Below are 15,224 nucleotides of genomic sequence, written 5' to 3' on the forward strand. Positions count from 1 at the left end.
GGGAGGGTGGAATGATTTCTGACCCGTTTGCTCCAGCGTGCTTTGGATACATTGCTTTTGGTTCTGATAGCGTAAATAAATCATGTGTTTTTAAAGGTGTCCACAAATGCTTGGATACGTAGAACTAGGTCTGTATTATAGTCATAAACAGGAACATTTCTCTTTAGACAGAGCACATCCTTTGAAATGTTTAGATAGCTGCAATTTAACTCTTCTCTCCCCACCAGCCAAATTATGAGCAAGCAAGACAGGGGGGCAAGATGACAACAGCTTCAGAGAAAGAATAAAGAAGACTAAATTCACTCATCAAATATGCCCCATCGAGGAAAGGGGGGGGGGCATGAATTCAACCCAGAGAAGATGCTTCTTACAGACACCTTAAGGAGCTCTGCACTGCCTTTCCAGTAGTCAGCTTGCTCTGCTAATGTGTGTCTGTCATCCCCAGGGAATTTCCCTCACCCCCTCCCACAACTGATCTTTACTATGCTGTGCCCGACTTGTTCTGGTCAAACCTGAAGAAAAATGTCTTGCATGTAAAAGCTTGTATAACTTTATCCCAGCTTCACAGCTGGGCCAATAAAAGATATCACCTAGAGAAACCGTTGTGCTTCTGATGCTTAAAGCGGTTCGTTTCTCTGGAGGCCACCAAAATCACAGACACACACTCATTAGATGGCACAAAAGGTGTATTTGCAAATAGGGTCAGAGCAGAGTCAAAAACTCACATTACTCTGAACCCACCAAGGAATTTTGCAGGCTGTATTTATCTTTTTCCTCCTGGGCACGTGTGCAGAAACAGGAACTCTTACAGCTCACTTCCATTTCATACAAGCATACATGCGGTTACATCACTACATACATCGCATGTATATTATAATTAACTACTTAAGTATGCAGGGCGGAGAGGTAAATATGCATCAGCTAATTAAGCATGCTCAGAGACTACTATAGGTCACCAAGAGTTTAAACCCCCCCCCCCCCCTTCAAGGACACAGTCAGTTGAATTCCAGCTTCTGTAATCTGTATGAGAAAGGCTAGGGAGAAGCTGGGGGAGAGTCTGTGATTTAGTATAAGAAAAGCTGTGGCAAGGCTGGGCAAGGAAAAAAGTCCTTGGCAGTGTTTCTTTCTTATCAGGTGCAAGATGCAAGTTGTGCATTTCTAACAATACTCCATTTCTAACAATATTCCATTTCTAACACTTCCTTCTAGCAGAAGGCTGCTGGCACCCTGCTGCTGGGACCATTGCTCTCTGCCTGACCATTCCAGCTCATGGACTTTGGCTTCCCAAGAAGCCATGGCTGCTGCCATTTCTGCCTGATGTTTTAAACTGGTGCCCCTGTCCCATGCCCTGCATGTGAGTCCTGTCAGGGCAGGGTGTGCTGACAGCAAAATACTAGAGCAATTCTTCTCTTGCAAAGAACTCAGAAAGCGCCCAGCAGGGCACCATGGTTTTAATACTCTGGATTCTTGTTGGCAATCTCTGGGTTTATCTGATGAGAGGTAGCTAGCTGTCAAGTCTGTCAGAAACCAGGGTCGATGCGTCTTGTGAATCATGTTTGCACACTGAACGGTGACAACACTGTGTTGCACCCAGTAGCACCCTTGAAAGGGTGTCAGGCTCTTCCCTTGCCTTGCCCCTAGCTCTTCCATGGCTGCAGTGCTCTGGTTGAGAATAGCTGTTACAGATTGTTTTGTTCCTGCTGTGAATCACCTGTCAATGGCTAATGTTACTGTTTCTTTTTTTTTCTTTCAGAAAACACTGGCCAGCATGTGTGCAGCCGGACTGAATTAGTTCTATTCTGTAGTTGCTCGGGGATGTAGGGGGGGTAGTTAGGAAGGCCAAGGCAGAGATGGAACTGGGACTAGCTTCCCAGATTAAGGACAATAAGAAGTCCTTTTTTAAATACATATGGGGTAAAAAGAAGGTCCCGGGTAATGTGGGGCCCTTGCAGGACGCGATGGGAAACACACCAGACGGCAAAGCTAACGTGTTTAACGATTTCTTTGCCTCTGTCTTCCTAAGTAGGGACAAGAACAGCCACCTCCCTGCTGGGCCCCCCTCGGGCCCCGGGGGAGGCACACCTGGGCCGTGGGTTAGCGAGGATTTAGTTAGGGAGCTTCTGGAGGGGTTGGATGTATTCAAGTCAGCCAGTCCAGATGATCTCCACCCTAGAGTTCTAAAGGAACTGGCCGAGGTCATTGCAAGTCCCCTGGCACAACTTTACGAGCACTCGTGGTGCTCTGGTGAGGTACCGGAGGACTGGAAGAGGGCCAACATGGTCCCCATCTTCAAAAAAGGCAGGAAGGAGGACCCGGGAAACTATAGTCCAGTTAGTCTTACCTCGATCCTAGGCAAGCTGTTCGGGAAAATTATGCTGGCACACATCCAGGAGGGGCCAGCAGGGGACTGCATGCTTAGGGGCAACCAACATGGGTTCATCAGTGGCAGGTCCTGTCAGACCAACATGGTGGCCTTTTATGATCAGATCACCGGATCATTAGATGCAGAGGTAGCAGTGGATATAGTCTTCCTGGACTTCCAGAAGGCTTTCGACACTGTCTCTCACCCTGTTCTCATTAAGAAACTGGGGGGCTGTGGTGTAGACACCCACACAGTCAAATGGGTCGCCAACTGGCTGGAGGGCCACACCCAGAGGGTGGTAGTGGATGAGTGCTCAACCTGGAAGGACGCGGGCAGTGGGGTTCCGCAGGGCTCGGTCCTCGGGCCCGCACTGTTCAACATCTTCATCAGTGATTTGGACGAGGGGGTGAAAAGCACCCTGTTCAAATTTGCTGATGACACTAAGATGTGGGGGGATGTGGGCACACTGGAAGGATGCAACAGGCTACAATCAGACCTAGACAGGTTACAAGGGTGGGTGGACGAGAATAGGATGGGCTTCAATACAGACAAGTGCAAGGTGATGCACCTGGGGAGGAACAACCGGCACCATACCTACAGGTTGGGGAACTCCCCTCTTGTCAGCACGGAGGCGGAAAAGGATCTGGGGGTCATCATTGACTCCAAGATGAACATGGGCCGGCAGTGTGGGGAGGCAGTTAGGAAGGCCAACCGTACCTTGTCATGCATCCACAGATGCATCTCGAGCAGGTCCAAAGAGGTGATCCTCCCCCTCTATGCGGCACTGTTCAGGCCACAGCTGGAGTACTGCGTCCAATTCTGGGCACCACACTTCAAGAGGGATGTGGACAGCATGGAGAGGGTCCAGAGGAGGGCCACTTGTATGATCAGGGGACAACAGGGCAGGCCCTATGAGGAGAAGCTGGGGGACCTGAACCTGTTCAGCCTCCAAAAGAGAAGGCTGAGGGGGGATCTTGTGGCCTGTTATAAACTAGTCAGGGGGGATCAGCAGGCACTGGGGGAGTCACTGTTCCCCCGAGCACCGCCAGGAGTGACCAGGAATAACGGTCACAAGCTGGCAGAGGGTAGGTTTAGGTTAGATATCAGGAGGCACTACTTCACCATCAGGGCAGCTAGGGTCTGGAACCAACTTCCAAGAGAAGTGGTGCAGGCTCCTACCCTGGGGGTTTTTAAGAGGAGGTTAGATGAACATCTTGCTGGGGTCGTTTGACCCCAGTATTCTTTCCTGCCATGGCAGGGGGTCGGACTAGATGAGCTGCTCAGGTCCCTTCCAACCCTAGAAACTATGAAACTATGAATTGCCACTAAGTCATCTCAACTGAAAACTTTTGCTGAAAATACGGAGTTCTGGTAATACTTGTTTGCAATTAAAAAAAACAACAGCATTCTTTGGGTTATTCTTTGTGGGGTTTAAGAATGTGACTGGAAGTTTTCTTGATGAGGAATGTTCAGACCAGTGATTCACATCTAGGGTATTCTGGCACCCTGGGGTGCCTTGAGATCTTTTCTAGTAGGGTGTTGTGGGGTGCGTGTGCAAACATGATTCACAAGATACACCTAGAGTTTTCACATAGGAATCCATAGCATTAAAAAAGCATGCTGACCTGTTGTGGTCTTTCAGAGTTCTTTGCAACAGAAGAATTGCTCTATTATTTTTCTGTAGTAAAAAAATAGAGCAAACAGAGCGACATTTTCTGAGGGGGACCTTGAGTCTACTGAGAGGTGCCTGAAGCCTAAGAATGTTGAGAACTACTGGTTTGAGACTGTTTCCTTATATGTAAAGAATAATGCCAAATACATAAGATCTGTTTCTGTATGCGATAGCTGTGGAATGTGCATCTGCCTAGACTGACCCCAAAGCCATCTCAGAGCAGCCCCTGTTCTAGAATGGAGCCTGGGGCTAAGCACAGACATTCAAAAAGCCTGAGCCTGAACTGATTCAATCTTTGCAGGTTAGTTCAACCTGTGTAGATTGAACCAAGAAGCAAGTGAATAGACATTCACTTTTGATTCCAGAAATGAAGCAACAGACCTGCAGTGGCCAGGGAGTGCTAGAGTATGCCCTCTTCCTTCTGCGGTGGCCAGAAGGCTGGAGGGAAGCTGAGTTGAGGGGGTTGTTGCCAAGCCCCGACAAGCCACTGAGTATGATTGGGGAGGGGTTTAAACCTCCCCCTGGCCTGCCCGGTCCCCAGCCGGTGTGCCTGGAGGGGGAAAGGAGAAGCAGCCCTTGCCAGGCTTTTCCCCACTGCACTACTGGAGTGGAGGGGGGAGGTTGAAAGGGACTGCTGCGCCCCTGCCAGGCAGACCTCGTCTGGGGTCCTGTGCCAGTGGGAAAGGGGAGGGAAAGGGGATTAAACCTCCCTTCCCCACCTCACCCTGCTGGTCCAGCTCAGGCATGGCCGTGCCCTCTGATCTCCGCTGGAGTGGGGAGAGAGGGAGCAAACTCTGGTAGGGGCTGTCCTCTCCCTCTGCTTGTGTAGGGAGTAGGGTAGTGGGGTGCAGAAATGTGGCAGCTGCCCCATGCAGACCTAGGCTGGTGTCCTGTGGACCACGGAGGACTTTACACCCCACTCCCTCCCCTCTGTCTAAGCCTACAGCCTTGCCCCCTCCACTCCAGCAGGGCGGGGGGGGAAGTCTGGCAGGGATTGCTCTGCCCCTGCCACGCAGACCAGGCTGTGTCCTGAGCCAGTTTTCCACCTTCACCATCTTGTCGGCCAGCTTTCACTGCTTGGGCTAGAGAGCAGAGGGACAGAGCCAACCCTGCTCTGCTGGAGCAGACAGCCCAGCCCAGCCTAGAGCTGTAAAGCATCCTGGGAGACTGTGATTAACTAAAACCAAGAAGGGGTCTGGGACTGAAGTTCCATAAACCAGTTTGACCTAAATCAGTTAAGTCTGATACTCCATTCAACCAGGTTTATCTTAAACCAGTTTTGGCCATCTGTCACAGGTTTAAACCTGTTTCTGAGCACTTAAACTGGTTTACATGTAACTTCTGTTTCTAGCCAATATGGACCGGACCCCTTTGCCTAGGCACAGCCTTGTTGATTTCTGTTAGGCACTACACAGGCTCCGAGGAAGTGGACCTCTGGTTGTGGTCTTGTAGGATTAGGAACTGACACAGCAGCACAAAATAAATACTTGGATGCCAATTTATAAGAGGGAAATACAACCTCAGTTGTTTACACTTCCCTCCAGTGATCTAACAGGAGTATGAAAGAACTAGAATTGGATGTGGAGAATGCAGAGTGTAGATGGGTATATGCGATCAACTCAATATACAAATTACTTGTTAATAATCTTACTCAAGAGCTGCCTCTGCATATTTCCATTCATGGGAGATTAGCTATTAGAACCTGCCCTTAAGAAGTTGAGATGACTGCAGGGACTACTTTCCCAAACTGGCATTAGAAAAAGCAAATGAATAATTTTATGGGAGTATGAGTGGAAAAGTGACTGAAGTTAAAGTCATGTAATCTTACTGCTATTGACGTGATTCAGATGCTCAGATTTAGAAAAAATGGCAGTGAGGAAAGTTCTGTTTCAGGGCAGTAAGGAACAGCACCAAAAGGATTGGGTAATTGATTTAAAAGAAGATATTTTAAACAAGAGTATAAAAATACTATTAGAGATACTTGTGGCATGTTTGTAGATTTTTATAGTACAAAAGCATGAATAGGCTCTACAACCCTCCTGTGCAGAAATACCAGATAGCTGATAGCAAATCTGCATGCAAAATATACCAAGCCTAATAGCCTTTGAAATAGATTCCTCCTCCTCTTCCCTTCCCCCAGACTTATTTTCAGAATCACCAAATATCATGCTAAACTCACTTGGCAATAAGTACAGCTTGGGAAAGAAAAGGGGGAAGTTATGACTGATTCAAATGGAATTTAAAATCCATCTTCATGTCAGGTATAGATGTAAAATATCTAGACCTTGTAGAACATTAATTTAAAACCTTTTTATCAGTTAAAAACACTGTCCTTGAAAGCAGATATGCACACAGCAGCTAGGCAAGAAGTCCAAAAAGTAACATGTATAAAAATGAGGTAAGTTGTTAACTCTCACTTTTATTCCTCACACACTAATGCTTGAGTTCCTCTCCTCCTTGCATTAAAGCAAGCATTGTGGAATTATATGTGTCATAAATTGTGGTCGTTTTCCTAACTATGTTGGTTTTAATGGTCCTGATGGTTCCAATGGATGTTACAGTCAGACCCTTATGTGCTTTAGAAATACAGATAAGCTGACTAATATAGTAATACATATAATTCTTTTTGATGAATTTATTATTGCTTTGTAAATAGTTTCCAAGGCAGAGGTCAGCAGTAAAAAAAACAGTTTTGTAATAATACTTAGCAGAAATAAGAATATGGCGGAACTTTGCCTCGGTATTTTTAAAATGATTTCTTCATTTGAGTTTAAAGGAAAAAAGATGCGGAAATCTAGCAAATGAAGAGGACATTAGTTGCTTGGTGAAAAGACAATTCATAGGACATCCCAGGAGACCACAAGGTGTCAGTCTTGACTTGCAAGTTGATATAGCTGCAGGGAGTAGATTCCACTGAGCAAACCCATTTTCATTTGTCACTGATTTTTTTAGTGTAGTTCTGTTGTTGGAAATAGCCTGTGTTCAGATGCAGTTGAGGAGGATGTACATGCTTTTTCTTAAATCAGCTAGGCTTGTCTTATGTAGTATCACATGGCTTATGATTATCAATTAGTGATTTATCTAACATCAAGTTATCTGCATTTTTCAGTGTCTGAAGCATGGCTAGCATTTTAGTATTAAAATTGGTTTGTTGCTTTTTAAAATGTAACTTTTTATTATGTGTCCTTATTTTAATTCATGTGGATCACTCCAATTTGCCCTTTTATTGTTTAAGACTTTTATATTATGTTTGAAAGGAGCCACTAAACTGAAAAAGCAACCCATTCTTCTTTGTATTTGTACTCCTGTATGTACTCAAGATCACTCCATTTGGCTAGAGGAGACCATTCATTAGTAGTCACTTATATATGGAGTCTACATGATAAACAGTTTTCCTTTTTAGAACTATTCTGTCTTCTGCATTTTGAAAATGCCTGTCACTGGTATCTCAATCTGGTATATTCCATTAGCGGTCATGCATTGTTCACCTGGAGGATGAACTTAAGCAAAGTTAAAACAAACAATCAATCCTTGTTAAATACGATGTGCTGTGTGTGCTACTAGTAATTATACAATTGACTAGCTCCCCTCTAAGGTTTCTAATAGCTGTGCTGACAGTAACTACAAGAAACCTTGAAAATGAGGGGAGCTAGTCAGTATAACATTTTTTTTTGCATACAACAAGTCCCCAAATAAGATATGCCCCTTGTTTTTAAAGGCATAATTAAGAGAGAAAGATTTTTTTTTCTTTGAAAATACTAACAAGTATGGGTTTTTTCCAGGGAAAACACGGGCAGTTGCAGTAAGGTGGGGAGAGCAAAATATTGTGGCTGCTCTAGCTTCAGGATGCCACAGGTACTGTTGGATGAGCCAAACTGCCTGCCCTCTTTTCTCTTGAGCTGAGCTAGGTGGGCTTGATCCTAGCCAGTAGCTGCAGAGACAGCTGAGAGCCCACTCAGCTGATTCAGCAGGAGGCTTTGTTCTTGCATCCAGAGCAGGGCTTGGCTCTGCTTTAGAAATACAGAAAAGCCAAGTCCCAGGTGTTGGGGAAGAGGGTTTTGCTATGTTAGTAGCAGCTTCTTCAGCATGAGCTTCTGCCAAGAGAAAGGGATAGTAATACTGTGCACAGGCAGGAAAGTTGGCTTGCAGGACTTCTCCTGTCCATAGCCAGCAGCTAGCCCTGTCTGTTCACTGTATTGTCCTTTGTGCAGCATGTGCAGTAGTCTTTTCTCTTTCTCCCAGCAGAGGTTCCTGTTGCAGAAGCTGCTATTACTGTATTTTCTTGCTTAAGTATGAACCCTAATTTCCGGTGGCTGATTTTTAAAAAAAATGTGCATGTTGTATAAGAGAAAGTACAGTACTTGATGAACATTGCGAATGGCTCTGTCCGTGCTGTTGTGCCTGGCAGTTTCAAGGCCGTTGTCTGCATGTTTTTAAGGGTCTAATACCAGTTCTGATTACAAGTGTTAGAAACTATGAACACCTGGAAAACTAGTTCATTCTGCAGCTGCTAATACCAGAGCACTGACAGCACTGTAAGCAATACTTCTCACTTACATGGTACTGTCAATATTGTGGCATTAGGTGTCCAGACACTGACTAGCTCTCCTCATTTTAGAGGTTTCTAGTAATTGCACGCCTTGAAAATGAGGTGAGAAAATGGTCATGAAACTGATTAGCCCATGTCATTTTTAAGTCTAATAGCAGCCTTTTCACCGTTTCTGCTTCCTTTTCACCGTTTCTGATGCAGGTAAAGGGAGCATAATTAACTAAAAAGTAGTCAGTTACTAAGCAATTACCCAGTACAGTACTTGATGAGCACTGCGAATGGCTTTGTCAGTGCTGTTGTATCTGGTAGTTTCAAGGCTGAAAGTAGACAGGCTGAAAATGATATGCACTTAATCAGTTTATACATTTAGCTGATACACAGGTACCTGCAATTGTTGTAATCAAGCAATATGCATTAATACTGTGTTATTCAGGTAAGTGAATTATGCACTTATCCTGTATGTATGTAAATGCAGTACGCTGTTGCTGATTTTATTTTTTTATTCTAATAGCATTTGCATACTGGAACTTCATGAGCATATAGCATAAGGACAAAGATTTCTTTGATGAAGACATCAAGTTGAATCACTTTGTGCCACAGCTAATCACACTTACAGTAAGTGAACTACCTTCAGTGTTTTACAAAATGAATCTAAATACATTTAACATCCAGGAATGTAATGGTGTTCTTTACTATTCTTTGCTTGGTTCCTTCTGGTCAGACATGATGAAAAATGTCTTGCATTTGAAAGCTTATCTAACTCTATCCCAACTATGCAGTTGGTCCAATAAAAGATATTACCCTAAGAAATTCTTGCCTCATGGAAAACTCCATCATCTTTAGGAATATAAGTTTTGTGTGCCTCTTTTAGTCCTACATTGAAATAATGTGTGAAGGCCTACGATGTCTCCATAGCAATAATTATTCAAAGAGCCCTTCAGATATTAAGATATAATCTGTAAAACACAGAACTCTTTTCAGACTAAAAAGGTGCTATATAAACCTGTGGCATTGTAAGTCAGTCCCTTGGTTTTCTGTAGACGTCAGGACAGATGCCATGGGTGATCACCTAACTCTGTTATATTGTTCAGGTAATAAGCTGTCTATGATATTGAACATACTTTTTATGTGTATATATATATATATATGGTGTTTGATTTGTTAAAAAATTAAAAATGGAATTGGTCATAAAATAGGGAAAGATGTTGCAAGTACTTTTCCTTATATTTCCACTTACATATTCTGATATACTCCAGTGAATGGCAATACATTTTTTAGCAGATAAATGCCCACATAAAAAAGGTATGTCTAGTTTTAGAAGAATGTTTGATTATTTATTCATCCCTCTGTTCTGCTGTGTAAATAAAATACAGCATAATCCAGCATTCATTGTACAAGTGTCTTTATTATGAAGGGGTATTCCACAGTGTAACATAATCTATCTACTGTGTTAGAAATACTAGTCCATTAACAGTTGAATATCTCAGAGGGTAGAATTACGAGCGTTGCGTGTTGCTTCAATTCCTTTATGTTGATTCTTTGAGAAATATCTTCTCTTGTTATGCCAACATACAAAAAGAGTAATGTTAAGCTAGGGACTTGTAACAATTACTGTAGGCTGAAAAGGGGTAGGAAGTGGTAAGCAGGAGACTTCCCAGGAGGAAGAGGGCTATTTTTAAAGAAAAAATTTAATGGAAACTCAAAGAGTCAACTGAAAACATAACCTCTGGATTCATATGTAAAAATAGTTTCCAAATTATGAAAAACTCTAAGGTGATACAAAGGCAAAAATAAGTTTTTTATGGAATTCATGACAAGCTTTGTGTTTTGAAATTTTATGTTTGCAAATAGCTTACTAACTATCTTTCAGTGGTCTGCCTAATACAAATACAAACTAACTCAAATTTAATTTTTTTTCATGAGTTCTGTGATTCAGCTGAAGACGCATCTAAAAACCAAAAGAGGTTTATGTTGTTGTGTTTTTCCAAATGAGAAGATTAGTGAATAGTTAACACAGACAATGTTATACAAGTAAGCAAAGAGCAAGTATTCTCAAACTACATTTTGGACAAGCAGGGATCTCTAGACACTTTACTGGGTCCATACAAGTATTAATTTTTAGAGCTGGCTGTTGGAGTTTGGAAGAGGAAGGCAGTCTCTTGCATGTAGGCTTTGATATGATGAAAGTTGAAGCACTAGTGTGAATAACCAGTTAAAATTTTACTATATTTTATGTTTCTGAGCAGTCGAGTACCCTGTCAGAATCTCAGAATTTTGAAAATGACTAATAAGCTGAAATGGACAGAATTTATTTTAGCATTAGGGAATTTTGGACTTCCTATCTAATTGTTTGTATCTAGAGCTTTTATCTACTGTCTAAGGTTTCTGACCTAAAAGGTGATCCATACTTATAAGGAAATATCTTTTCCCTTTCCTTGCATTTCTACATATGATTCTGAGGGCCAGTACTATTTAAATGGCTTTCTGAAAAGAGCAATATATACTGTGTAAGAACTGAAACCCAATACCTGCATCCCTCTTCCAAATACACACTCACTAAAAGGCATTTAGCAGAGAATTATGTTTATCTAAGATTATCCTTTATTTGTTTCTTCCTTTTCAAGTTCCATTCTTCATACTCTCTGAGACAGAAAGAGAAGAGAGGTAATTTGAGTGTCACGAACAGATGTTTGATGATGTACTTTATTTTTAAAATGTATAAAGTATATAACATATTTTAGATATAAGAATGACACTTTTAATTGAAAGAAAATAATTTTATATTAAAGCATACAAATTATCACATATTAGATTTATGCTAATAAATGGCATACAAGCCTTCTCCACTCTCTTAGACAGAAAGCTTTGAGGAAATTTAAGAAGAAACATTCCCACGGGACCATTTCATCATTCTAACAACTTCCCTCTATCTTTTACAGATAGTTCAATTAGATGCTACATAGTACCTTAAATGGACTTATATTTAAATCTCATGGAGCTTAGACAAATTGTAAACTATCTTGAAAAATGAACTTATAAGTAACCACTAAACTGTTGAATTAAATGAATAACTCAACATGGATCATTGCCAAACTACTTGTTCATCATTCTTTTATCCAATGCTAACTTATTGTTTTAAATCAAAGAAGCTCAATTCATACCTTTACTTGCTGTTGAACCAACCTGGTGAGTTTTACTGAGGTGCTGGAGGAAGTAAAAGAGGTAAAAGACAATGAGACTCATTGGAGAAACTGGCATGAAAACATAAAGACGTGAAACTAAAGCAAAATAAGAACAAAATGTAGTCACACTTCTAGAACGTTCACAAAATGAGCGTAATAATAGCTGTACATCAGTTTGAAAAACATCATTTTACTTGTTTCTGTGCACTTATTAAATTGACAAAGTTCTATCTTCAGCTATCAACTGTTTTTGCTTAAAGGGCAGCCACAGTTTTTAGTGAAATTTATCATCCATTTCTTTTAGAGGGAATTTTGTCTATAGAATTCATTTCCTTACCTCTGACATCCAATCTGCACTCTATTTCAGCTTCACCACTGTCATTAACAGCTTTGCAGGTGTAACAGCCACTATCAAATGGAGTTGGTTTCCGTATCTCCAGGGTCAACACTCCTTGTTTACTGAACATACGGTACTTGGCATCTCCAGAGAGATCTACTTTATTCTTGTACCAAAAGATCTTTGGCTGAAGGACATGAAAATTAGCACTTTTAAACAAAACTTATGAAATGAAAGATTTGTAGAGGTCTAATCTTAATTTAAGTACTGTGGATGTAGGTTTTCTGAAGGCCTTTAGGGCACTGACACAAGTGACATTTTGTTGTGTGACTGGTCCCCTGAAGTGCTCTACAGCTGTGCCCTTGGTGAAGTGCCTGGCTGCAGAGAGTTTTAAAAGGGCTCGATTCTGCGACATGTGGGTTCAAATGAAGGCACTTCAAAGTGGCACACCTTCATTAACTTGTGTCAGACCACACCAGGAGCAGGGATGAGCTGACACAGCCCAGACGTACTCCTGGTGTTGTCTTTAGAATGGGGGGGGGAAGGGAGCAGAGGGAGTTCCATCTGGAGTTTGCCCAGCCTGCGCCCAAGGTGTTCGGGGGGAGGAGGCTCCAGCTCCAATCCATGCATCCCACCCTCCACCACAGGCTGGGCAAATTTGAAGGTCGAGCTGTTTCTGCTCTCTATCCCCCCTCCCATTCTGAAGATACTGCTGGGGCTGGGAGTGGGGAGGGACATGTGTAGGGGAGAGCAGATGCAGACTTGCCACCACTCCAAACTGCAGCTCAAATCCCCCAACCTGCCAGACCCAAAAGACATCTGTTGAGTCTGGGGGATCATTGTAACTCATGGTACTTCTTCAAGTGCCATGAGTTACAGTGGGGAGCTGTGTATCTGTCAGTGCCCATAATCAATACCTGATGAAGATTGTCTTTGTTTGACAAGCTTTCAAATGCATCTCAACTATGCAGTTGGTCCATAAAAGATATTACCTTAAGAAATCCCTGCCTTGGGCAAGTTTATTTAACATTTCCTCATTTATATCTCTTGCTGGGATCCTATGAACCGAGCTGACTTCCTGCCCTTTGGGTGGGGGGCTGGACTCGATGATCCTCCGAGGTCCCTTCCAGCCCTAATGTCTATGAAATCTATGAAATATGCATGCTACAGCAGAATGTCATACTGCTTGATCTCACAATATACATCCAAAACCACAAAAAGTTAGAAGATAAACTGTAGGCAACAAAAAAAAAATGGAGCTCCTCTTTACACCATTAAGTGAATTGCATGTTTCATTGAGCTTTGCTGTTCTGAAACATCCAGTTGTAATGAAGAGATGCAAGAGGGCAGAGGTAACATCACTCTAACAATTTTAATTTTTCAACTTTTGTACCTGGGTTTGTAAAACCTTAGGTGTCATGTTACCTCAGTGGGTGTGTCTACACGAGATGCTTTACTGCTCAGTAGAGTATACTGTGCAGTTAGTTTACTACCTGTATTTACACAGCTAACTGTGCAGTAGATACTGAGTGTGTCTACACATGCACATTAACTGTGTAGTAACAAATTATTGCACAGTATGGGCACGCATCCACACATGCGTGCCTACACTGAGCAGTAAATATGGCGACTTACGCCAACTTGAGCATTATGCAGGTACCAAATTTATGCCCCATTAGTTACTGTGCACTAATGCATATGTAGACAGTAACTAATTTTACTTACTGCGTAGTAAATTTAAGCTGGCGTAAATGCATGTGTAGGCATATCCACTGTACAATAACACTTGTGTAGATGCTGACTGAGAGCAGATTTGCTCTTTGTTTTCAGTCAGTCTTGTCAGCTGGGGGCCACAGAGGACAGGAAGCTCTCTGTCCCCAGTCGTGGCACTGCTTAGCTCTCCGACTCCGCCCAGAAACTGGAAGCCAATCAGTGCCAGGACTGGGGAGCTCTCTGCCCCCTGTCTCAGCTCCTGCCATGGAGCTGGTAGCTCTGGAGGGCAGTTGGGGGCTAGGAATCCAGCCCTTGTCTATCCCTTGCAGCAGCTCTGTGCTGCAGGCAGTGGCTGGGAATCCAGCCACATGGAGCTGCTCTGGGGGACAGAAGAAAACTGGATTCCCAGCCTCCACCCACTCCCCCAAGTATATAGCTCCGTGCCAAGCAGGGCAGCTGCCAGTGAGCCCCATGCCCCCCTGCCTGGAAGGAAGCTCATTGGCAGCTGCCCCACACGGGGAAGAGCTCCCAGTAACCCCCTGCTGGGCAGGGAAACCCTGCCCAGCATGGGGCTTGCTGGCAGCTGTGTGTATTGATGGGCACAGGGCCAGAAGAGCTCTGCCTGCTTCAGGGGCAGCTTCCTCCTGGCTCTGTACATGTCAGGTCTCCTCCCAGTGTGCACGGGCCCAGAAGACAGCTGCCACTGCAGCCAGCAGAGCTATTCTGGCCCTGTGCCAACTGGGACTGGCCTCATGCCCCTTGCCAGCTTTAGGGTAGGATCAGGGGAGCCTGGAGCTCCCCCAGGTTGCTGCAGGTGTACCAAGCTGCTCTCATGGGAAGCAAATCTGTTCCCAAGTGGGAGCACATATAGACATGCTCCTAGGAAGGTTTACTTTGAATTTACTGTTCAGTAAACCTTCTACAAATTAATAGCACATGTAGAGGAGTCCAGTAAAATGTATTTTTTGATTGATGCTTGAGTTATAGGAACCTGTGTGCCAAGGAAAAGTATAAATCAATGTCCTGTGTAATTTAGACCAGTAATAATAATATACAATTATACCAAGTGGATATGAATATTTTGGTATTTATAGCAGGTCTTTGGTTCATTATAAATCATATAAATGACAGCCAGTGTAATCTGTACCTTGGGAATTCCTCTGAGAGCACAGCTGAGTGTAGCATTGTAGCCTGCAATCACAGAGCGGTTTGCTAAGGGGTGAGTGAATTTGGGGGGTTCAGAGAAGTCATATTCTTTGTAACTGGGTGGTTTATAAATGGTGCCTGAAATTCAAACAAACAAAATAATCTACTAAGGATTAACTCTTAAATCTTGCCTTGTTGAACACAATCGAATTGTAATTGTATTTCACCTGTGCAGTTTTAGGAAAGCAGTAAAGTTAAAACAC

The 15,224-nt window shown here is 43.1% G+C and overlaps 1 protein-coding gene across 1 annotated transcript in view; it reads right to left on the reverse strand.

Annotated features, from left to right (window-relative positions):
* Positions 1-9,968: 9,968 nt before the first annotated feature.
* Positions 9,969-15,224, reverse strand: part of MYBPC3 (myosin binding protein C3) — a 108,602-nt gene continuing 103,346 nt past the window's right edge. Inside the window, exons 31-34 of the mRNA XM_090033128.1 lie at positions 14,963-15,099; positions 12,103-12,289; positions 11,745-11,787; positions 9,969-11,225 (exon numbers count right to left, since the gene is read on the reverse strand). Of these exons, the coding sequence (XP_089889254.1) occupies positions 11,777-11,787; positions 12,103-12,289; positions 14,963-15,099 (335 nt within the window). The 3' untranslated portion in view covers positions 9,969-11,225; positions 11,745-11,776. The remainder of the gene's footprint in view (positions 11,226-11,744; positions 11,788-12,102; positions 12,290-14,962; positions 15,100-15,224) is intronic.

Source organism: Crocodylus siamensis, chromosome 2 (genome assembly GCF_052110815.1).
Source record: "Crocodylus siamensis isolate JL-2025a chromosome 2, ASM5211081v1, whole genome shotgun sequence".
NCBI lineage: Eukaryota > Metazoa > Chordata > Crocodylia > Crocodylidae > Crocodylus > Crocodylus siamensis.